This window comes from Pelodiscus sinensis, chromosome 25 (assembly GCF_049634645.1).
Source record: "Pelodiscus sinensis isolate JC-2024 chromosome 25, ASM4963464v1, whole genome shotgun sequence".
In the NCBI taxonomy this organism is placed as follows: Eukaryota; Metazoa; Chordata; order Testudines; family Trionychidae; genus Pelodiscus; species Pelodiscus sinensis.
The window spans coordinates 6,829,469-6,853,221 of record NC_134735.1 but is presented as its reverse complement, the minus strand read 5'-3'; the positions used below and the strand labels follow the sequence as shown (position 1 = coordinate 6,853,221).

Genomic DNA, 23,753 nt, shown 5'->3' with positions numbered 1-23,753 from the left:
AACCTGTGAACCTTCCCTAAGCATTAGACACTTGACTAAGTACAGAAGACTCTTGAGTAAGCATTTCCAGTACTGAGACCTTGATGAAGCACGGAAAGCAATAGGCAAAGGCATGCCTTGGGGATGGGAGCTTGCCTTTTGTGCTTACAAAACTAGAAGCCTGAGTCAAAGTTCTAAACAGTGCATCTTTCTCCCACACACTCCCTTAACAGAGATCGTTCTTAATCAGTCCAACTGCTTTAGTGTTCAGTGATGTTAAAGCTGCATTTACTCATGGCTGAGCCAGCCTCCTCCTGTAAAACACAGTTGGTTGTGTAGCAAGCAATGAATCCTGCAGCTCTCCAATTCTGTTGTAATGCTTTAGTGCTTCAGCATATGGATAAGGATTTAGGGCTGGCACCAAAGGCTATTGACTCTTTGCTTCAGGAGTGGGGATTCTTTTTTGAGTGGGGGGGGGGGGGGACTGACCCACAGAAATCAGGGCCATAGGTTCTCCACCCCTGCTTTAAGAGAAAAGTAGAGATAGTAAATTACAAAGGGAAGGGGAGGTCACCTTGCAGATGAATCTTCATGTGGAGTGACCTGTCAAGGTCCTTAAAGTGAATATCCAACCAAACCAGATGGTCTGTCTCTGGTAATTTTGTGCCATCCTAACTTGGTGTTCCTGATTGCAGATACCCTAGTAGCAGCCCTTCATCATGTTTTCGAATTGGTTGGTCTTTCATTCTAATACATCCATACCAATAAAGCTGCCACAACCAAACCAGTGCTGATCAAATTATATTAATTCAGTTTTTTATGATCTCCGGTCCTAATGCAAATGTTTGAGTAGGTCTTGCATACTGCAAAAATAATTGAAGTTATTGAGAAATCCCTTGTAAGCAGACAAATGAGTCTCTTGTTTGAGGGCCTCTTAGCCCTTCAATCTTGCTTTTCTGCATACAAAGCTAGGGATGGTGTTGATGGGGAGGCAAGCCTAGGGCCCCATGGATTCCTACAAAGATAAGTTGGCTCAGGCTTTTCTTTAGGTCCATGTGTCAGGGCTGGGAGCCCCAGGGTTCAGCCCCACACAGCAAGGCTTTAGTTAGATTCTGATCAGTCCCAGCAAGTCTTAATACTGGCCCTTCTAGGCAGTGCTGGATTTATACATGAGTCAGTAAACTACATCTTGGGGCCTCTAAATACCAACAAAATTACATTTCATTTTTGGGGTAATGCTATGTTGCCTCAAACTTGGCAAAGCTTAAGGTCTTGGCATATCTGGCCCAGTTGCTTGGCAACCTCTGAAACCAAGGAATAATCCACCATGTGTATGTTAAGAGGGCTTGAAGTATCATGGCAATTTCTGATTTAGCTTTTGGTTTTCAACCCTTCCTCTCATAGTGCTGCTATAGCAAGTGGAACTGTATGGGGCATAACTGGCCTTGAGTTTCCATGGCCTTTGTGGGCCTCAGTCATCCTTAACAACCCTAGTTTAGTTCAAGTCACTCAAAGCTGCAGGCCAATGGTGAGGTATAGTGGCATAGAAACACGGGGAGCCCAGGCCCACAATAGCAATGCTGAGTGGCTTTTGTTCTGCCTTTCAATAAGCTCATTGTGCCAATCCCTAAAGTCACCTAAGGAAAAGGGGAATTTCAGTTACCTGACATCTCAGAAGACCTTGTAGTTTGAGAAATGGAACAAAATGAGGCTTTCAAATGCAGAGGGATGTCTAATGTTGCAGTGTGTGAGTAAAACAGCCATTTTCTGGCAAGATTGCAGGCGAGTTCTCAAATTACATACACACGCCGATGTCCTTTTAGGTTTGGGTGGTAATTAGGTCCCATTTTACTCATCACTCATGAATATTGCATACAGTTCAACAACTGAATTATTTATGTCACTAGACTAAAGTGGAAGGGGGCAGATGCTCCGAGAAAGAGGCTTAGAACTATCCCCAATAGGCAGGGGCAAGAGCTAGTCCTGGAAGTTACTGAAATGAATGAACACAAACGCATGTTGCACTTAGCAGTGCCAAAAATATCATTGGGGCTGAGCAGCCCACTTGGTCTGGACTTGCAAGCAAGGAGAGGGCCCCCTCCTCACCAGACTCTCTCTTCCCCCTTGAATCCTGCTCTTTCTGATGCAAAGTATATGGATTTATTGCCCCAGCTGCCTGACAGATGTTCTTGCCTTCAGCAGCAGCAGGGCAGTTGGAAATTGCACTTGGAAAGCAGGTGAGTCCTCTGCTGCCTATGTTTGGTATAACATAAGTACTTGTGAGCTCTTTACTGTGCCTGATTAATTTAGGAATTAGATGTGGTAGGGGGAGAATAGGCCTTACTGTGGGCAAATACACGATTGTGGTTTTCCTCTTCCTATCTCCTGCAGACATACGCTACTACAGGTTGAACCTCTCAAGTTCAGAACAGGCTGCTCTGGAAACAGCCATTGTCTGGAATAATTTTAGTTAGCTGGATGTCTGCATTTCAATCGTGTGGCCATGTTTCCCATGGTCAGTTTAATCCCCAGTCCTGGCTCTCTTGTGCTGTTCAGCTCTTAATTTACCCCTAAATATCCTGTAATAGCCTAGTGTAAGTGTTGGTAATGCTGCTAGATAACATTGATGTCCTGTGATCTGGAAAATTTTCTGATTTGGAACTGGACAGGTCCCAAGGGTGCTGTACTAGAGAGGTTCAACCTGTACAATGATTTCTTAGCTTATTAGCCGGCAGTGTGATTTCCACTTTTGCCATCTCAATGTTAGAATCTAGAATGTTCAATTAAAAGTATCTCAACTCAACTCTTCCTCCAAACCACCTTGCACAGTCAGGAGAGGAATTGTAGGTCATGCACTTCAGAGGCAGGAATGTGGCTTTAGCATTGTCTCAGCTCAAGTCTAATATTCACATGCCATACCATCCAGGCCCCTGCTGTTTTACACTCAAATGGGATATCTCTATCCACTCTGAATAGAGCTGCAGTATGTTGTAAGTTTTGAATTACTATTACTGTGATCCCAGTACATAGTGATGCCAGAATTCTCTGCCCTGGAGTTGGTGCAGGGCACAATTCTGTGCTGTGGATTGTAATTGCCATGACATGGCAGGGCTAGTAACTCGTTAGATGTAACAATACTTAAATCAGCTTCTGTATGAGACTACTTCAGGGTAGACAATGTAAAGCTGACTTTCTAAAAAGGATCCAAACCAGAGGTGATCCTAGCAATTATAGATCAGTAAGTGTAATTTCAGTTCTAGGAAAATGGGTTGGAACTAGAGCAAAGTTTATCAGACAGTTAACAGTCCAGCTAAAAAGCAAATCAAGTGGGGTTGTGTATAGATCAGTTTGGGATTGTGTGTGTGTGTGGGGGGGGGTCCATTGATTTGGGCTGGGGTGGACTGTTTTTGCAGGGGGGCTACTTTGAAAGGTGGGAATTTGGGCAAGTGGTCTTGGGCCACACTTTCCTTATTACAGTGGTGGAAGGGGTGCAGGATTTGGAATGGGGTTAGATGCAGGAGGGAAATTGACCTGGGGTAGGGATAGAAGAGGAGTGCAGATTCTGGAAGGAGGTTGAGACCTAGAATGGAGGGTTGGGGGGGGGGGGGGTGAGATGCAGGCTCTAGTCCTGGCCAGGAGACACCAGAATAGGCAGTTCTTGGCTGGCCAGGCAAGTTGCCTTCATGGTGTTGTGGCCTCATATAGCTCAAAGCTGATGGCTACTGTTAGTAAGCATGTCTGTGCTCCCCTTTAAGGGGTGGGGACAGCAGGGTTGATACTGTTTGCAAGCACCACTCCTGTTCCCATTGGCTGGTTTCCACTGTTTCAACTGTACAGGTCCATGGCATGTGGCCTTTGTTGTGGAGAGCAGTGTCAACATGGATTCTCGTTCTGATGCCTACTCAATTTTGGCAACAGCTCAATACTGTCTGAGACCCACTCAGAACAGAAAGTAGCTTCACACCAGGATATGACACCTCCCAAGACATGGAGCCTTCACCACCGGTGCTACCACCTGTCCTGGGATTGGGGTTATGGTATGAGACCCCATCCTGGACATGCTGCAGTAGCAGAGTGAAGGAGTCCCTGTATTTTACATGTCAACCCCCATTTCCATCCTCCCCTAGAGTCCATTTCAGGGACTGTCATGCGGCAGAGTTGGGGCAGAACGCCTGGGTTCCATGTCCAATTTTGCCTGACCTGCTGTATCACTTCACATCCTGGTGCTAGAAGGAAACTGTCCTGACTTTTCTCAATCACTGTTGTGGAGGAAGCAAGAGACCAGTTCCTCATTTCCACCTTGTGCTCTGAGCGCTGGGCTGCGCATTGGAGGGGTGCAGCAGCAGTTGGAATCCGGCCCCAGCTGCAGGTAGTTTATGCAAAGATCCTGGCCTTTCAAACACTCACAGGGCTGAAAGCATGTCCCATGTCAGCACCACCAAGCCTAGGTGGGTGAGCAGGTCTGGGCTGGCTCCTAAGTGCCAGCAGCAGAAGGTCAAAGTGGTTTGCAGCTCCAGGCTTTGCAGAGCATCAGTGAAAGGAAAATGGGCTCCAATCTACCTAGTGCAGCGTGGGGCAAGAGGAGTCTGTGGGCTGCATCTGGCCTGCCTAATACTTTGATCTCATCCACGGACTGCATCTGGTGGCTTACTACTTATATCCTGCTGCCCATGCCACCAAATCTCTGGGTGGTGGCTCAGGGAGCAGGATCCTATGTATATGGCTTATGGTCGCAGCCCTACCCTGGCAGGGTCTGGGAACTGCCAGCCCTTTAAAAGCTGCAACCCTGAGCGGCTGCCAGGTAATGCAGTAGCAACAGGGCTGGGGGCCCTTTGCTGGGTTGTTAATTCAAAGTCACTGGCCCCAGAGATCTCGGGGCAGGCTAGTTCTCAGCCCCACCTCTTCTGAGAGTGGACCCCTTGCAAAAATTTTTGCCCACCCCATCCTAGTTGGTAGAGGGCTGGGCCTTAAATGGGTGTTAGATCAGGCCTTTGGCTTGGGGTTTGGCCTCTCGCTTCTATGTCTTTCCTGAGCAACTCCCTGGTGATTGTGGGCTTGTCTTTTGAAGCAGGTGCAAACCTTTCCTTACCAAGAGTGAACGTTCTGCTCTGCAAGGCCTCCTTAAGAATAGCAAGTTACCAGTCCCAAGACCTCCAGGGCTAGCCTGCTCCACAGGTGGCAGAACACAAGCAGGCAGCAATTCCAACTTGAGGGAGAAGACAGGAGCCCTTGGAGGGCTGAGGAGGCAACAAGCCTACATCCACTTCTCCAGTCCCCTACAGCCAGCTGTTAAGCCATCTCCCAGCAAATCTAGGCCTGATGAGAACAACCTCCCAGCAGAAGCAGCTGCCCAGAGAAAGATGCAGCCAGCAACACTGAAATACTTTCCTGGTGCTAGGGCACAGAGTTTGCTTGTGTGTGGGCTCTCCTGCCTGCCCTTGGCCTGGGGGGCTCTGCCTTTGCTGCCCCAGATCAGAAAATCCAGAGCAGAGATCCATGTCTATATACCCCGAGAGGAAGACATCACAGACTGTGAATCACTGGATGAAGACATGGACAATCCTCCAAATCCATTGAGCTTGCATAAGTGAATTTGTTCACCGGGAGCTGTTGATGTCTGGACCAGTGCTTCTTAAACTATGTTCTGTGGAACACTGGTGTTCCGTGAACAACTTGTAGGTGGGCTGCAACCTCTTCTTTGTTTTGTGTTTTGTCTGAATTTGGGTTTTTTGAAGAAAATTTTCATAGGTGTTCTGTATTAAAAAAAAAAATTGTTTGGTGTGTTGTGGTCTCAAAGTCTGAGAAACACTGGTCTGGGTGGAAATGGAATAGCAATGCTGTCTTGGGCGTGGTTCTGCGGTATAGCATTTTGGTATCGCTAGTATCTAACACTGGGTTCTAATCCATTATAAATATCATGATTTCAGGGGGGAGAGAGTACAGAAACCAGCATGAGAGCCTTCTCTCTAGGGTGTTTAGGATAGAGGGCAGCAAGCCTGGGTTGTCTTCCTAGCCCCCCCAGGGATGTGATAGTGGTTAACCATTTACACTGGGCCTGGGCTTTCTGGGTAACATTCAGGATTACATCGGGTGCCTATCCTCCACCCCTGCAGAATCAGATACAGCAATGTGGGTGGGAGGGGAGATAAGAGCCAGTGCTTGTGAGGAGCTGGCTCCTAGGCAGCCCTTCTCCTCCCTGCCATTCCCCTCTCCCCCAGTGTGACCTGTGTTAGCAGCAGCAGTGCAGAGGGAGGCAAGTTCCTCCCTGGAAATCCCCTCCCTCACTGTAAATTTTCAGGGGTTACATATTTACCCTAATAATGCATCTTAACATCCCTAAACTGCAACCAAAAGTTGCTGAAAAAAGCCGGGGGGGGGGGGGAACACCCCAGTATCCTACAGTTATGGTCTAACACCCCCCTAGTGTAGGTTGCTTTGTGCAATGCCTAGTCCCTCATGGCACAATTCTCTGGAGCTCAATCACTTGAGATTAGTTGAGTTACAGGGGTGTGTGAAGCTAGAAATTCCCAGGCTGGGTCAGACCCATAGTCTTCCTCGCTCACTGTCCTGTCTGAGAGCGACCAACATCTCACACACTTTTTGGAAGGTACCCTCTCAGCCCCCTCCCTGCAGCCAGGTGTGCAAGGATTTGCCCTAGCCAGATTGCTGACAGAGATGCTGGACTTGTTTGAAAAGCAAACTGCTTCCCCCAAGAAGAGGTTGGATGTGCACAGAACATCTTTAAGACCCGCTGGAAGCTAGAGCTGTTGGGACAAAGTCCATGAAGTCCAGAGTTCATAATCCAGGAGGATGTCCTTTCTGTAATCGGTTTTTAAGGGTATGGGGGTGAATTCATACTGAGCATAACCCTTCTCTCTTAGGTTAGGGCTGTTATGGCAGCAGGGTAAGGTCCATCTAGCCCGGTGTTCTGTTTTCTGACAGTGGCCAATGCTTGGTACCCTGTGGGAATAAATAGAACAGGGAATCAAGTGATCCCATTCCCTATTGCTCATTCTTAGCTTCCTGCAGAGACTAGGGACACCATCCCTGCCCACTGTGGCTAAATAGCTATCATAGTAAGGGATAAGGGATCTTTCAGAAAAGGCTTTATTTTCCGAAAGATCCGCATCTAGACTGGCGCTTTTTTCCGGCAAAGCTCTGTGCTGAAAAAAGCGGCAGCCATTTTTATGCTAATGAAGTGGGGGAGATTTAAATCCCTGCTTCATTAGCAATTGCGCTACGTCTAATTTGCATTCCTTTTCCATAAAAGGGATGTAATCTAGACGTAGCCCTACAGTATGGTCTTCACAACATTCTCTGGCACAGAGTTCCACAGGTTGTGTGAAGAAATATTTCTTTTTGTTTGAAGCCAGAAGCCTATTAATTCCATTTGGGGATCCTTAGTTCTTGTGGTACAAAAAGGAGCACATAGTACTTCATTATGTATTTTCTCTGTGCCATCTTCACATCTCTGCACCCTGGGCATCTTCTGTTCTCGGGTGAGGGGAAATTAAATGATTCTTGTAGCTTTTTAAAAATAAGAACCAGGCTGCTGTTTTGTACACTAAGCAAAAGAGAATTTGGGGCGAGATTACTGGGCGTTTCTAGAACACGTGAAAGGATTGAGGTGAAACCTCTTCTCCAGCTAAATGCAAGCTGATCCCTTTTCAGGGGAAGGAAAATTATTTTCCCAAGCTGGCTTCTCCTTATGCTCTTCTGCCCTTTCCTGCTTTAACTATTGTCCTGGGAGAACTTTAATATTTCATGTAATGATGTGCAAGGTATTAAGGACACAAAAAGCCCCATCCTGGAAGAAGGAAATGAGGGTGCCTGATGCATGACTATTATTCAGAAAGGTTTTTTTTTTTTAAAAAAAAAAAAGCTTTCACAGAAAATCCCACTTGAATTCTGCCCTTCTGCCTGCTGCATTTCCTGCTGTTGATTAGTTTGCAATCCAGAATACCTTGGTGGGTTGCAGCCTAATCTGCTGGTGCACTGTTTGACCAGCTGGCCTACATCATCTGAAGGGTCAAGGAAGGAAAAGACAACTGGCTTGTTTGTTCCTTTCTGTTCCACAGTCCCTTGTGCTCAGCTCTTCAAAGGAAGGGCAAATGGTAAAAAACTCAGTGCTGAAACTTGACTCTGCTTTGACCCAAATAAATACAGCAGTAGCGTAAAGGTTACTTTAGCCTCAGGAAGATAACTACAACAGCGTATGCAGTGCTTTATTTGACTTACGCACACGTAGGCCCACCGGGAGCCTTGAAGTCTGTCAAGGCCAGGTGGATGCTCTGAAGCTGCCTCGATCTCCAGGAGCCCAGATTTATTATTTGTTTTTAAAATGGAAGTTCCCGGCTGCTCTCATTGCCTTGAAAACGTAGCCCCACCGGCAAGCTGATGCAGTGATGCCTTTCTGCAGTCTCACAACACAGAGCCCCTTGCAACCTATTGATTGTTCCAAAGGCAATGCTTTAAATTACCATATTAATTATTTCATTGCTTACCAAAGCATGCAGGAAAGGGGCGGGGGAGGGGGATCAACGTATGAGAACAGCGAGGGCTTGTCTACACTTCAAAGACTGCACCCATGCAGCTGCCTTCAGTGCAAACACTACGGCTGTGTCTACATTGGCAAGATTTAGCGCAAAAGCAATTGCTTTTGCGCAAAATCTTGCTGCCTGTCTACACTGGCTGCGAGTATTTGCACAAGAGCACTGACGTTCTACTGTATGAAATCAGTGCTTCTTGCGCAAATACTCTGACGCACCTGCTCAGGGATAAGTCCTCTTGCGCAAGTGTTCTTGCACAAGAGGCCAGTGTAGACAGGTAACATCAATTTCTTGCGCAAGAAAGTCCGATGGCTAAAATGTCCATCGGATCTTTCTTGCGCAAGAGAGCGTCTACATTGGCATGGATGCTTTTGCGCAAAAGCAAATCTTTTGCACAAAGGCACATGCCAGTATAGACGCTCTCTTGCGCAAATACTCTAGCGCAAAAACTCTTGCGTTTAGAGTATTTGCGCTAAACCTTGTGGCTACGTCTACACTGGCACCCTTTTCCGGAAATGCTTAAAACGGAACAGTTTTCCATTATAAGTATTTCTGGAAAAAGCACATCTACATTGGCAGGATGCTTTTCCGGAAAGCACTTTTTCCGGAAAAGCGTCCGTGGCTAATCTAGATGCGCTTTTCCGCAAAAAAGCCCCGATCGTCATTTTCGCAATCGGGGCTTTTTTGCGGAAAACACTACTGTGCTGTCTACACTGGCCCTTTTCTGGCCAGTTTTCCGGAAAAAGGACTTTTGCCCAAACGGGAGCAGCATAGTATTTCCAGAAAAGCGGCTGATGATTTTACATTAGATCGTCAGTGCTTTTCCAGAAATTCAAGGGGTCAGTGTAGATAGCTGGCAAGTTATTCCGGAAAAGCGGCTGATTTTCCAGAATAAGTGGCCAGTGTAGACGTAGCCTACCTGGATAAGAGGGCTGCTCCCCTGGGTGCTGGTAATCCACCTCCCCAAGAGGCAGGGCAGTGGGGCAGAGATGTTGATGGAAGCAGCTCTCCTTAGTGCTAGGGGTTGGTATAAGAGCTCTGCCAAGAGTGGTCTAAACTTGTGTACTCTACCTGCTAGGGTTGCAGGGCTGCATGCAGGCTGGGTCCAGAGCTGCCCTTAGGATTTATGGGCCTCTATGCAGGACTGTTAAACTGGTGCCCCTCTGCCTGACCACAGCCAAAGGGGTAGATGATTTTTTTTAGAGCTGTGGTTTTCTAATCATCAGCAACACACAAATGAAATTAGTTTTAAAGCAAATGTTAAACAAAGCTTTAAACAAAAAAAATCACATCTCTGCAAAATCGCCCTCCCCAGGCTGCCTTTGGCATATGCAGGGGTGGGGAACCGAAGGCCCAGGGGCTGGATGCAGTGCTCCAGGCTCAAGGCTCTGTGACAGACCCGGCCAAGACTGGGCACAGCTGAGGGCGTCCGCTCAGGGCGAATTGCTCAAATTTGGGGCTCCTTACAGCCCCCAGACTAGTGACCTTCCCAAACAGGGCACAAACCAGTCCCACAGAGCGCTTCAGCTGCCTGCCTGAAGCCTCACGAGCAAAACCCCTCCGACACCCCAGCAATATCCGTGCCCCAGATGGCCCCGGGCCTCATACACCACTGGGGGGTCTTAGAACCCAATCCCACCTACCCCGAACAAGTTCTGTCCGGTTCCAAGAACCAGCCACAGATCCCTGGTCAATTTACCCTCTGGATCTTACCCACAAATCACACTGAGCCAATCCTTTAGCATCTAACCGCTAAAGGTTTATTACTACAATAAAGAAAAGCATGAGAGTAAGGTTGTTAAAGGATAGTACATTACATGCATTGAATCTCCCAGTCCTCGATGCAGGCTCTAGCAGAGATGTTACAGCTGCTGGCTTACAAGTCCTTGTTGCGTATCCTAGGATCAGGATGGGTTCACAGTTCTTTCCAGCTCTTCGATCCCTGCACTGCTGCCTCTGGGATGAAGTGCTGAGCTGAGTACCAAGATGGAGTCAGCCGCATGGCCTATTTATCCCTCCTTCCTGGTCTCTTCTTGGCTATAGCAGGTCACCTGGCCCGTGGCCTATCCCTGTGTTCCCTGCTGATAGCCCCTAGGGATGAGTCGCCACTCTTGAGGTGTGTCCTTGGCCTATGGAGGGCTATTGTTCCAGAGCTTTGCTTGTTAGCATGTCCATAGGCTGAGCTGCTTTGCCCATAGTTCAGCCACATATAGACAAACATTTGGTATCCACACAAAATACATGCTTCTAACTTCACATATCGACATTACACAATCACATGAATAGCATATATGGAATCAGTAGGCTTCTATTTGACACCTCACATGGCCCTCCCCTTTGTGCCACGTTTGGGGCCAACACCCCCCAATGGGTGCAGCAGTGATATGTCTGCTCCCCTCAAAATCCAGTAACGTGACAGGCTCTCCCTCCCCCTAGCATTGGGGAGCCAGTACCCCAGCCCGCTGCTGCATCCCTTCTCTGCACCTGCACCCTTCCTCCCACCCCCAGCAGGCTCCTGCATCCTACCGCCTTCCCAGACCCCCCCCCCCCCCCAACCTCACTTCCTGGCAGTCCCTTCCCACACACTGAACCCCTCATTTTTGGCTCTGCCCCAGACTCTGCTGTGTGAGAGGGGAACACGGGGAGGGTCTTTCTACTTCTCAGCAGGGGGGTCTCATCAGTGGGGAGGGAAGGGTTGGATTTTGCTGCTTCTCACTCTCTGAGTTTTCTGTGGGTCAGCACCCCCCAGCCCCAAAAACCTTCCCCAACTCCTGGCAGAGTGTGTGTGTGGGGGGGAGGTTAATAGTCCTGCCCCGGGCCCCATAAAACCAAAGGACAGTGCTGGCTCTGGGGGAGTTGGCTCCAGCTCTCCATAGCTCCCCCCTGGGCAAAACCCCTGCTAGGCCTGCCGTGGGGGGCAGGGCCGCATTATGACTCTCGTGGGCCCTAGACACTTTTGCCTTCGTGGGCCCCTTCCTCCATAACAAAAAATATTAACAAATATTTTTGATATAACTTTAAATACTTCAACATTTTATCCCCCCCCACCCCTGTTTTGTGGGCCCTCCAAGTTTCTTTTTTTTTTCTGATGTGAGAAAAGAATTAAAACATTTTCTTCCACCCTCCAAGTTCATTTTTCTTCTCCTGATTTTAAAAGAAATCGAAACATTTTCGTGGGCCCCTAAAAGCAGCGTGGGCCCTAGGCACTGTGCCTACGGGATAAGGCGGCGCTGCAGCCGGGGGAATCCGGCAGGGGGCGGAGCCACGGGCCCGGCGGGGGATGCCCAGAGCGCGGGACGAGCCGCCCACGGGGCGGGTCCCTCCCCAGCCGCCCGCGCTCCTGGGTCCCTCCCCAGCCGCCCGCGCTCCTGGGGCAGCTGCAGCCGCGCCGCGAGAGCCCCGGGCGCGCCATGGCGCTCGTCTTCCCCGCCATCCGGGTGCTGCTCGGCCTCTTCTTCCTGCTCACCGGGGCGGTGAAGCTCACGGAGCAGATCTCGCCGGAGCTCTACCAGCAGCTGGTGAGCAGGCTCCGGGGGGCCGGTGCGTGGGCTGGGCTCGGCTGCGGCAGGGCCGGGCTCGGGGCCCCCGGGAGCGCCCCCAGTCCCTTGCTGCCCGGGCTGGTGGGGACCCGCGTGGGCCTGCCCCGAGCTGGCCCCTAGTGGGGCCGGGTGGGTTTCGCGTCTCGCCCGCTGCTGCCGCCTCGGAGCGTGGGGCGCCCTGGCTTGGAGCCCCGAGCCCGCGGCCGCCCCCTCGGGTCGGGATTCTCCGCAGCGGCAGGCCCGGCAAGTCTCCGTCTCCCTCCACGAGGGGAGGCTCGTTGGGTCTTTCCATCGCCCCCCCTCTGATGCCCCCCCCCGTGCGTCTACCCCCCGCCCATTGCACCCCGAGAGTGTGGGGCGCCCCCTCCCCGGGTTACAGGGCCTCGCGAAGGAAAGTGCCCCGCGTGCAGCGGGGGGAAAGATTTACCCGTCGGAGCTGGTATGGAGCGAGATCAAAACCCCCGCTGAGCGCTGCCCTCTGCCCCAAAGCTCCTGCCTTGCCCCTTCAGCTTAGGGCGGCGAAACTGGCTGGGAACGGAGAAGTTACCTTTGCTTCCCCCTGGCTGGTTTGGGTGTCTAACAAAAGCCCCTTGCCCTGTCCCCTTTAGTTAGCAAGTTCCACCGGGGAAAACAAAGAGGGGGAGGGAAGATTTGTAAACCCGCAGCTGGTAGGGCCAGAGGAGCTATGGGAAAGAGCTGTCAATATCTTGAGGTGGGGTGGTCTAGTGGCTAGAGCACGTGGCTCAGGCAGCTAGGTTCTGTTTCCCGCCTCTGTCACTTCTGGGACAGGTCACTTTCCCACTCTGTGCCTCAGTTTCTCCTCCCGTTCTTGTCTGCTGAGAGAGCCCCTCCCTTGGAAAAACTCAGGCATGTCCCTCTAAGAAGGGACCGTCCCAGCAACCCCCCCTTCCAGACCCTAATGGTGAGGTGCTGCCCATCTGCACCCCATCTCACAACAGATGCCAGCAGTTCAGTTGCAGAGGAGTCAAGAACAGTGTTTACTAGGTGCGGGTTTGTTTTTTAAAGCCGTCCTGAGCAACTCCCCCATCCAAAAACACATTTCTTGCCAGCCCTGGGTCAAAGCCCTGAGCTTGTGTTTGCCTTTGTGCCTCTTAAGAGCCGTGCACCGCCAGTTGCAGTGCTTGATAACCGCTACAAAGGCCCCGCCTACGCTACAGACCTTTGCCCACATAGCCAGTGTCAGGCGGCTTGACAAGGTGTGATCCTTGACCAGCACGACTGTGCTGGCAGCAAAAGAGCAAAAAAGCTGCCTGTTCACGGGTCAGGCATGTTCCACTGAGTGTGTGCAAAGTGCAGTGTTGCTGGAATATCCGTGTCCGCACGAGGAACACGTGGCTGGTCTGGAACCCTGGCACGCCTAAGCTGGCAAAGTGTTCCTGGTGTAGACAGAAACAACAGAGTCTGTTCTTAGGTGTCGCTGGACGGCAAACTTTGCAGTTACGAGGGATGTAAAATCCCATTTGATTGGTTAACCAGTGAAACCTTAGCCGATTAAAGGGGACATGGTCTGGGGGGGGGAATCACTCCAGCAGCACTGGGTTGGAGCAGCCAGTTGGCCACCTGCCTGAGGGGTGTCCCACGGACAATGCCTGCTCTGGCTAACTGGAGCGGCCCCTGTCTCCGGTGGGCCCCCCATGTGGCTGAAGCAGTCCACTGCCCGTGGCAGGCGGGGAGCTGCTCCAGCCCCCAGTGGTTCATGGGAACGGTTCACATCCCTAACAGATGCTCACTTGACATGCTCAGATACAGGTACACCTCTTGTAACAGTGCAGGGAGGTCCCCAGAGCTTCCTTGGTGCAGGAGCAGGTGGGACTGAGGCCTAAAGGAGGGATGTCCCTTAAAAGCCAGGCCTGGGGGTGAACGCGGGAGCGGAATGTGCAAACACGGTGTCTTCTCTTCCGTGCCCATCAGGGCGGCTTTTGCTGCTGCAAAGTTTCATGGCGTGTCGTGTGGAAACAGCAAACCGCACACACGCGCAGAGCAAGAAATGCGCTCGGGGTGGCTTTGTGTGTCTAATAGGACCTGCCGGCCTCTAGCTCCGCTCTTGTGCCCTTTGTGAGGTTGGGACTGAACGAATCAACCATGTTTTGCTTGCGCGTGAGAAGAGAAATTCCTTGGCTCAGGTGAGTTTGTGGGTGGAGTTTTTCCAGCTGGGCGTGTGCACTGCTGCTCTGACTTCGGGATGGTTTATTCCCAGAGCTAAATCACTCCTCCAGCCGTAGTTTTTGCCAGCTGGCAGTGTTGCTCTTTAGCCACAGAAAAACAAGCTATAGAGACAAAGAGCTGGAAGCCTCTGCTCTTTGCTCCTTCGTTGCCTGTTGGCCTCAGCTTAAATCAAAGTTAATTCGTTCCTGTGTTAGAGGCGTTCATTGGCAGATTTTCACATCGCAGTTTCTGCAGAGCCCTTGGTCAGGGAACGACCAAGCACTGTTGGGTGCTCCTGGAAAATTGCCATAACAGCATCACACCACTAACAGACAGTAAGGTGCGGGGGGGGGGGGGGGGGAGCCTAAGGCCCGGGAGCCATATGTGCCCCCCCCCCCGCATGCTGGGAAGCGGCCCCCAAGGCTCTGGGCTTCCTCCCCCAGTATCAGGGAGCCAGTGCTGACAATCCAGCCCTGTGCCCATCCCACCCACGCCCCCAGCCCACTCCTGCACCCTCCCGCCCACACCCCATGCCTGTTTCCTGGCAGCCCCCTCCCACACACTGAACCTCTCATTTTTTGGAGCTTATGAGCGGGCCACAAAATCTAGTAGCCCAGGCCTCCCAGGCACTGGTGTGCGAGGGGATTGTGGGGGCTGTGCTTTCCGCTTCTCAGTTGGGAGCGACATCAGCAAGGTGTTGGGTTTCTAAAATTTTTTTCACGTCTCACCTTTGTGCGACTGATTTTTCTGTGGGACTCCCAGCCACTCCCCCTGCCCGGCTTTTGCAAGCGACCAGAGGCTCCCAGCGCCAATCGCGGCCCCGCCTCCCAGATGGGAGCCTCTGGCTGCGTGCAGAAGCCAGGCAGGGGAGTGACTCCCGCCCCCGCCCCGCCCGGTTTCTGCTCACAACTAAAGGGAGTGCCTGCTGGGGGCACGGAAGGACTCCGGCTGTGGCCAGTGGCTGCTGCCCCCCCCCCCCCCCCCCCGCCAGCTCTGCTTCCCCCCCCTTCCTCCCGTCTAGCCCCTCCCCCCTCCCAGCTGGTCCTCCCCCCAGCCCGCCCACGATCAAGTGTGTCCAGTTTTTTGGCGGGGTCTACCTGGCAACCCTACCTATAGGTACCATGTACCCCTGGTGGGGGAAGGAGACTGTGTGCTCCCCCAGGCCAATCGGGGGCTGGGGATGGAGGAGCACGTGAAGAGTCTCGCCGCCCCCCCCTTCCCTACCCTGCCAGGGGTATGCAATGCCTAGAAGGAACCCCCTGCTGTTTTGAACAGCTAGTGGCTCCCTCTAGGTGCCGCGCACCCATGGCTGGAGGAAGAGGCTTCACATGCTTCCCCACCCCCGGGTCTCAATTGACCTGGGGCCAGGGGTGGGACAGGATGGCTGCAGGCCAGATCAAAGAGCTTGGTGGGCTGGATTCAATCTTACCCAAGCCTGTACTACATGTTGAAGCTCTCCAATCCGGCACTCTCTGGTCCGGCAACATCCATGGTCTGGCATGATTTATGTGAGCCAGATGTCCACTTATCCTGGGTGTGGCCAAGTTTCCCACGGTCCCATAAAGTTTGTTTACAGCCACCAGTCCTGGCTCTCCGTGTTCTGTGCTGTGATTTAGCTCCAATTCACCCCTAAATGTCTTCTAAGAGCCCAGCAAGCCATGGAAGTGTTGGTCATGCTGCTAAACAATATTGACCGTACGTGGTTCTCTGGTTCAGCACTGGTGAGGTCCTGAGGGTGCCAGATTACAGAGGTTCAACCTGTACCACTATGTGGTTTCTGTTGTCACCCTCTTGTCCTGTATTCTCGCTGGTACGTAAGTTTGCTGGGCTTGCTGAGGAATTGCTACGTGTGAGCGTGAGCGAGAGTTTCTTCATCTTGGTTTAACAAACTGTTACCTGGAGGAAGCTGTGTTAGTTTCTATAAGCAGCTCCCACTGCGGCCATGGTGGCGTCTGAAAGCATGAGCCTCTGGTGAAAACTGATGAGATGCGAACCAGCCTTTGTGGGGGTGACCAGGGCTCCCGTGCCCCTGGACTGTAAATCTGTCCGAGAAAACCCTCCTTGGACAGTTTGCTCCCTGGGGATATTAAACACTCAGCCTGCTACCAAGCCAGCTCCGTGCCCAGCGGAAAGCAGGGAGCAGGTGCGGGGAGTGGATGGCTTAGTGGTCTGTATGGCATTGAGGATAAGAATCGAGGCGGGTCGCTGTGACGCTGGTGCGCTCCGGCAGGCTGGCTTTTCCTTCTGGCCTGGCAGCACTGAGTCCCTGCTGTCCAAACAGGACTTAGTACCCAGAGTGGGAAGCCGCATGAGCCCCATTCCATAGACAGGGGAAGCAATTGGTTCACAGTGACACTGATTTAGTGTCATAGCTCAGGGGAGAACCCAGGAGTCCGGGCTGCCTCAGCCCCCCACTCAATGCATTGGCATAACCCATAGAATTAAAATTCCCTAAGGAGTTTGTGGGGAGGATTCTTAATTTGCCCCCCTTCCACAGGAAAGAACCTCCGGCCCGTCCACAAGCAGCTGAGCAGTGCAGGTTGGAGCCAGTGCTGCCTCAAATCTTTCCCATCCCTGTGTGGAATACATTTATCACTGTGCACTGAGCCATGGGTGAATGTGCACCACCAGTAGATACCGAAACCTAGCTCTGGGTGCTCTGCTAATCAGCTGGGCAGCATTGGACTCTCCCGAACGGCCCCACAAGTGCCCAGCTTACAGGGACCAGGGGTGGGAGCCACGTGTCATGGAGTTCCATGTGCCCGGCTGCTAGGCTGGGGCCAGCTGGGTGCGGGTTGCCCAGATCTGCTGGGAAAGGCCTTGGTTCCTTCCCGCTGCTTGCTGAGACCAGGCTCCGTGGCAGGAGCACGTGGCAGTGTCTGGAAGGGGAGGGCCCGGCACGCTGCTGCTGTGCCGTCTGCACTATGCGCAGCCGCTATGTATGCTGCCAGGCTGGCTCAGGTAGAGTCACCTGCAGGCTCCAGGGAGCCCGCAACACCCTGCTCCTCTCCTAACCCCCCATGCAGAAGAGAGCCGCCTGTCTCCTTTCTCCCATGCACCGTGTCTGAGCAGCTGACGTGTCAGGGGCCGGAGGGAACCGCCGTGGCCCGGTGCCTTCGGACTGACGCTCCCTTCCCCTTTCCAGAAGTCCCAGTTTGTGCAGTTCGCTGACGTCTTCCCCCTGAAGGAGTTTGGCTACAAGCCGGAGCCGGAGCAGTACCTGCAGGTGGTCGGCTGGATCGAGGTGGTGGCCGGGGCTCTCCTGGCCTTTGGGCCCCAGCTCCTGCAGGAGATCAGCAACTTCGTGCTCACCATCGTCATGATCGGTAGGTGCTGGCCGCCAGGCTCCTGTGGGGAGCTGGCCAGCGGGGCTTGTGCCGGGGAGTTCCCCAGCCCTGCTACCCTCACCCCTCCCCGCCCCTCCTGTCAGGGTGCGCTGGCTTGCACTGGGGAAGCCCCCAAATTGATCTTTTTCTCCTCCCCATCCTCCAGAGCGCTCTGGGCAAAGGGTGTGGATTCCCTTTGGAGCGTGTCTGGTGGGCGGTGCCCTCTCCCTCCCCGGGTGCAAGATCTCACACTGTCCCCAGCCCCTGCAAAGTCAGGCTCTGCCTACTTGAGCCCTGCTGCATGCCCAAGTGGTGCCCTGGCCTAGATGTGGCCTATTGACCCTGCTGCAAGATGCCCAGTGTCCAGAGCCAGGGACAGTAAAGGTCAGTGAGGTCCCAGAACTTGGCAGGCTGATTGTTCCCTGCTCGAGGCTTCCAGGGGCTTTGCCCAGCTGCAGGAACGGGGGCTCCCACTAAGGCCTGCCTGGCTACTCAGCCTCGATTTTCCATCCCCCGGGGGAGGCTTGAGAGCTGCCCTCCATCATCTTCCCAGTCACGCCTGTCGGCCAGCTCTCAAGCCTCCCCCGGCTCTCGGTGGTTACTAGGGATGTAAGCGTGCGGCTGTTTCAACGAACAGCCGATGAGCACGAGCCTGGCGGTTACCCAAACGGCAATACGGCTGCACGGGACTCCCAGGGAGCCCAGCTGCTGCCCTGCGCTGCTGCCTCTGATACAAAGGCAGCTGCGTGGGGCAGCAGGCAGGAGCTGGTACTTGCAGGGAACTGGCTTAAAAGCTGGCTCCTGGCCTGCACTGGCTCCAGGGAGGCCGCCTGCCACCCCGTGCTGCTGCTTTTGTGTCAGCTGGCTCCCCGGAAGCAGGGTGGCAGGCAGGAGCGTAAGATCCCACTCCACTCTGCCCCGTCTAGCTCAGCCCTGTGGCCAGCACTGAGCGGTTTTACTGCTGCTGCTTTGACCAGGCCAGCGGTTTAAAGCCCCGTTTGGATTCCTTTGACCCTTGCTCCATGCCATCCCACTCGGGGGGGTGGGGTTGGGGCCATCTGCTCTGGGGAAGGGCAGCGGGGGCTTTACGTTCCCTCCGGGGTTCTGGAATCAGCTCCGCCCCCTCTCGCATAAATTAGCACATCCCCTGGGGCTCCTCTAAATTTACCGCCTCCCGTGGGCTGCTCCCCCAGCCCAGAATAGCTGCCCCTTCCTCCCCGCTGCAGGGTGAGCCTAGCAGAGCCGTGGGGCAGGCAGCATCCTATGCAGTGACCCTCCCCCCGCTATTCCGCGGAGGCTGCAGCATCAGGAGCGTTGGCTCTAAGGCCGCCTGGGGAGCCGCCGCCAGCGGAGTCCCCTCTCTCTAGCTGAGCCAGGGATGTTCCAGGGATAATTCAGAAGCTCATGCAGTCGGTGATCATAGAATCATAGAATACGAGGACTGGAAGGGCCCTCGAGGGGTCATCGAGTCCAGTCCCCTGCCCTCATGGCAGGACCAAATCCTGTCTAGACCATCCCTGATAGACATTTATCTAACCTGCTCGTAAATATCTCCAGAGATGGGGATTCCACAACCTCCCTGGGCAATTTATTCCAGTGTTTCACCACCCTGACAGGCAGGAAGTTTTTCCCTAACGTCCAACCTAGACCTCCCTTGCTGCAGTTTAAGCCCCTTGCTTCTTGTTCTAATGCCTGGTGGCTGCAGGTGTTTGCTGTCGCCAGCTGCCCCAGCGCCGCCCAGCATGGCGGGGGAGGATGTGCCACGAGGGCAGAGCCTGTGAACCTGTGTCCCTCCTTCCCCTGCTGCCCTGCTCCCAGCATCCTTGTCCGTAGGCAGCCGGGGCTGCTTCCCCGAGGGGAGTGTTGAGTGCGGCTGCCCAGGGGGAGTTCCGGTGGTTGGGTGTCCCAGTGGCGCTTGGCATGAGAGTGAGACGTGGGGGGACTAATGGCGAGACCCACGGCGATAAATCCCTGGCCGGGCCCTGTGAAACCTCAGCCTGCCCAGACTGGAGTGGGGCCTGGCCCCTTGGGGTTCAGGGGCTCCAAAATTTTCCACCCCCTGAAGAAAACCCTCTGCGCCCAACCCAGGGAGGTGCCGCCTGCCTGAGACAGTAGCTCCTAGGTATGAACTGCCCCTCTCCATCTCGTAGGGCAGGAGTGGGCAATAATTTTTAATGTGGGGGGGGGGACGACTCCAAGATTTTGGCAAGTGGTCAAGGGCTGCACTTCTATGGGAGGGGGTGTGGGGTCTGGGATGGAGGTTGGGGGAGGAGACCGAGGTGCAGGAGAGGGTGTGGGGTCTAAGAGGGAGTTTGGGTGCAGGAGGGAGTAGGGGCTTGGGGTGCAGGGCTCAGGAGAGGATAAGGATGCAGATGAGGATTCTGGCCTGGGAGAGGAGCTTTGAGGCGGGGGGGAGGGCAGAGTCTGGGAGGGAGTTGTGACTTGGGAGAAGAGGGGGAAAGGGGTTCAGAGGATTTTGGTGGTGGTCTGGGGCAGGTAGTTGGGGGGAGAAAGGGGGTGGGGTGCCAGAGGCAGGCTCTGGCTGGGAGGTGCTGACCTAGGTGGCTCCCAGCCAGCAGCCCTGCAGGAACCTGAGGCAGGCAGGCTGCTGCAGTTTGTGGCTTGTGGGCTGCCTGCTCCACATGGCTCTGCTCCGGGAGGCTTCACATGGTGTCCCTGCCTCCAGCACAATTTCTCAGCTCCTGTTGGCTAGAAACTGGCCAGTGAGAGCGGAGAGATTTTGCTGGGGGCAGAACAGCGCACAGAGCCTCCCGCCTCCCTCCTCAACATCCAGAGCAGAGAGAAGCCAGCTGTTTAACGCATGAGCTGCTCTGTGCCGAAGGGTCCTGGCGGGGTAACCCGAGGCTTGGCGGGCTGGATTCAGCCCGCTGGCCGCCTCCTGCCCACCCCATCATAGGGTCTGTTGACTCTGAAGTGTAATGACAACAGTTGGAAGCCATGTGGCCCCCTTGTGGCTCTGAAGTTTCTTCCCCTGACTCTTCCCTGGCATGTTTCTTTCTCTGTCTCCCCCCAGGTGCCATCTACACCCTGCTGGTGCTGAAGGAGCCCTTGGCCATGTGTGCACCGGCCACGGTCTGCCTAGGCCTCCTGCTGCTGCTCAACATCCGAGGAAAGGGAGGCAGGGCCAAGTCCAAGTTTGAGTGACTGGCGCGAAGTGGGGGCGCTGGGGCGGCAGAACATGACGTCCTGCCCCAAACAAAGTGGGGCTCGGAGGTGGCTCCCTGCCAATGAACTCGCAGCTTGTACGTCCCGCAAACGCCACAGCTCCTGGCGAGGGACCAGCAGGCCCTGCTGGGGGAACGGGCCCAGGGCTGACTAATCTAGTGGGGAGAGGGAGGGGGGAAGGGGTTGGGGTACCCGCTGCTGCTGTGTGCAGAGCTGCTGCCCGGCTGGAAGCTTGGCTCAGAGGAGGGGAAGTTTCTCCAGGCTTTGAAGACGGCCCCGTCCTGACCCGCCAGCGGGTAAATGGGGTGGGGGGCATGGTGCTGTGACCTCAGCGGGGGAAGCTCTGGGGTCTGCCCCACATGGGGCACAGCAGCGTGAGTTCCCACAAGGATCCCCCTCCTGCATGACAAGGGGAAGGGGAGGGGCCCAAGTTCCCCTGGCCTAGCAAGCCCTTCACCTCTCTGTCACACTATGTTGGTGGGGAGTCCCCCTGGGAACCGAGCTGAGACCCAGCAAACTCACCTCGCGTCCAGACCGCTCCAGGCTGGATTTGAACCGCGGACCCTAGCGCCGCCCTGGCTCTAATCCCCATCTTGGCCCCGTGGGGCGCGTAGTGGGGATCTCCGCCGCTCTCATTCCGCGGGAGACGCAGGCAGCTTGGGTTGGCGGGGAAACAGCGGAGGTGGATGCAGACTTTGGCTCCTGGCCAGGGGAGTGACATGGACGAATTCCGGGCAGCAGGGACGAAGGAGGAACCTTCCGACCCTGCAACCTCCTGGCTGCTCAGAGCCATGGGAGATGCAGCCTCAGTCTTGTGAGGTGCCGGGAGGCTACGGATCTTGTTGTCTCTGGGTTCTCCAGGGTGGGTATCTTGGGCGCTCTCCTCCTAGACACCTGTGACTCCCGCCCCGGATCCTCCTCCATCCAGGTCAGCCCCAGACCTGCACTCAGGTACATCGGCCATATGTCCTGCCCTCTTCATTCTCCAGGCCTTCTGGGGCAGACCTGCAGGGTCCCCATGCGCTCCCCTCATCCCTGGGCTCCTTCCTTGGGCTGCTAGACTTCCAGTGATTCCCACCTTGCCTTTTTCCTGCTACCCAAACCTGCTTCTCCAATGAGGCCCCATCCTGCGCCCAGCCGAGAGCAGACACGGTGCATTGGGAGCTGGATATGGCACCGGCCTGGGAAGCTCTGCAGGGCCTTGGGGGCTGCCCGCTTGCTCTGTGGCTAAGCATTGCATGGTGGTGTCTGTGCCCCTTGGAGCTGTCTGGCCAGGCTGCAGGGGAGGAGGTGGTCTGATTCTGCTTGGTGGGGGGCTGCATGGTGCTGATTTTTAAATAAACCCTCTATTTCCACCATGCTGGCTCTTCTCCTGCCCCTCGGGCTCTTCTGCCAATGCATGGGGTCGGCACGATGGACTGCGTCAGCCTCGCCCCTGGGGCACGGGAGAGGTGCTGGTGGTGGGGTGCTGAGACCCACAGCCCATGTGGGCAAGGTGTGTGGATGAGCTGGGTGTCTAGGGAGACTCCCTGAGCATGCCCTGGAGGGGCAGCGGGGTGCCTGCCTGCTGATCTAGCTGTGTCCTGGGCTGGGTGCAGGTGGGGCTGGCAGGAAGGGGGCAGCTAGGCTGAGCTTGCCCATAGGAGGTGGCAGGCATGAAGGGAGCCCAGCGCGTCGTGCCTGGTTGTGGCATCCCCTGCTGCTTTGGGCTGAGATCTGTAACGGACATACCTAGGGGTTCCGTGTGCCTTGACCTAGCCTGGCATCGGCATGAGGGTGTAGTACCCGTCTAGGGGCACATGCCCGTGCTCCAGAGAGACGGTCTAATTGGTAGGCAAAAAACGAGGCAGGACCCTTCTCCATCACCCCGTAAGGGCCCCCGGAAGGCGACTGAGGAGGAACACCGGAACTTCCACCCGTGGCCATGGGCATGGCGGAAGGATTTTTACTGCAACACCCAAACCTTGATCCGTGATGTGAATTCCTGCTCTGTCTCTTCTCCCCCCCGCCCCCGAAGTGTGGGTCTTTCCACCCCCCCCATGGTCATTTCTGCTTTTCCCTTGGCTTTTCACATGGGTCAGCAAGATGAGAGCCCCCCCCCCCAGTTCTGCTCATCTGGAGGAAGCAGGGGGACTTGATTGGGGGCAAAATCTGTATTTCCTCCAGCTGTGTACCCTGCCACTCCTCTCAGGAACATCTGCACTTGACAAAACACTGACTCGAGATTGACCAGAATGCCCCATTTCCTGCCCGGCCTGGAGGGCTGTTTAGCAGCATGAGATTCTCCCCCATCTTTACCTGCTAGAAAGAGACTTGGATCAGGTTGGATTGTTTTGCATCATCCTTCAAGCCCAGTTTCAAAGCGTTTTGCCTTCCAGTCCTTTTGGGGGCATCAGCCCCTAGCCTGTGGTGTCTGCCGTGTTACGTGGCCAAAGTCTCCATCATATACAGCCCCAAAGCCCTTGCAAGTGGGGAGTCCAGACTAGTCTGGACCGGTTATGCCGCCCCCCTTGCTTTGGGATGAGGGGGCATCATTTGCCTTTACTCTGGGCATGCTCAGTGCAGCTGTGTTGGTGTTGGCACCAGCAACTGGGGATGTCCCTGGTTAACGGATTGGAGTGATGTGTTCTGGTTCATTGGTGGGGGGGGGAGGGCTGCTCTGGCTTGGCTGGATGTACCACACTGAACAATGGGCTGGGGGTGCCCCAGCCAGGCCCACCTCACTGTGAGTGGGGGTACTCCAGCCTGGCCAGGCATGCTGTACTGTAAGTGGGGGGAGGGTGCCCCAGCCCGGCCAGGCCCACTGCACCATGAATGGGGGTGCCCCAGGCCCGGCCAGGCCCACTGCACCATGAATGGGGGTGCCCCAGGCCTGGCCAGGCCCACTGCACCATGAGTGGGGGTGCCCCAGGCCTGGCTAGGCCCACTGCACCATGAGTGGGGGTGCCCCAGGCCTGGCTAGGCCCACTGCACCATGAATGGGGGTGCCCCAGGCCTGGCTAGGCCCA

General features: G+C 54.5%; 1 protein-coding gene across 1 annotated transcript; it reads left to right on the top strand.

The window, feature by feature from the left end:
• The first annotated feature begins 11,835 nt into the window (after positions 1–11,835).
• TMEM35B (transmembrane protein 35B) lies at positions 11,836–22,103 on the top strand. Its single transcript, XM_075908515.1, has 3 exons — positions 11,836–12,046; positions 17,379–17,559; positions 20,594–22,103. Exons 1-3 carry the CDS (start codon positions 11,939–11,941, stop codon positions 20,722–20,724), a joined length of 420 nt encoding a protein of 139 aa, XP_075764630.1. The 5' UTR covers positions 11,836–11,938; the 3' UTR covers positions 20,725–22,103.
• Positions 22,104–23,753: the final 1,650 nt, after the last annotated feature.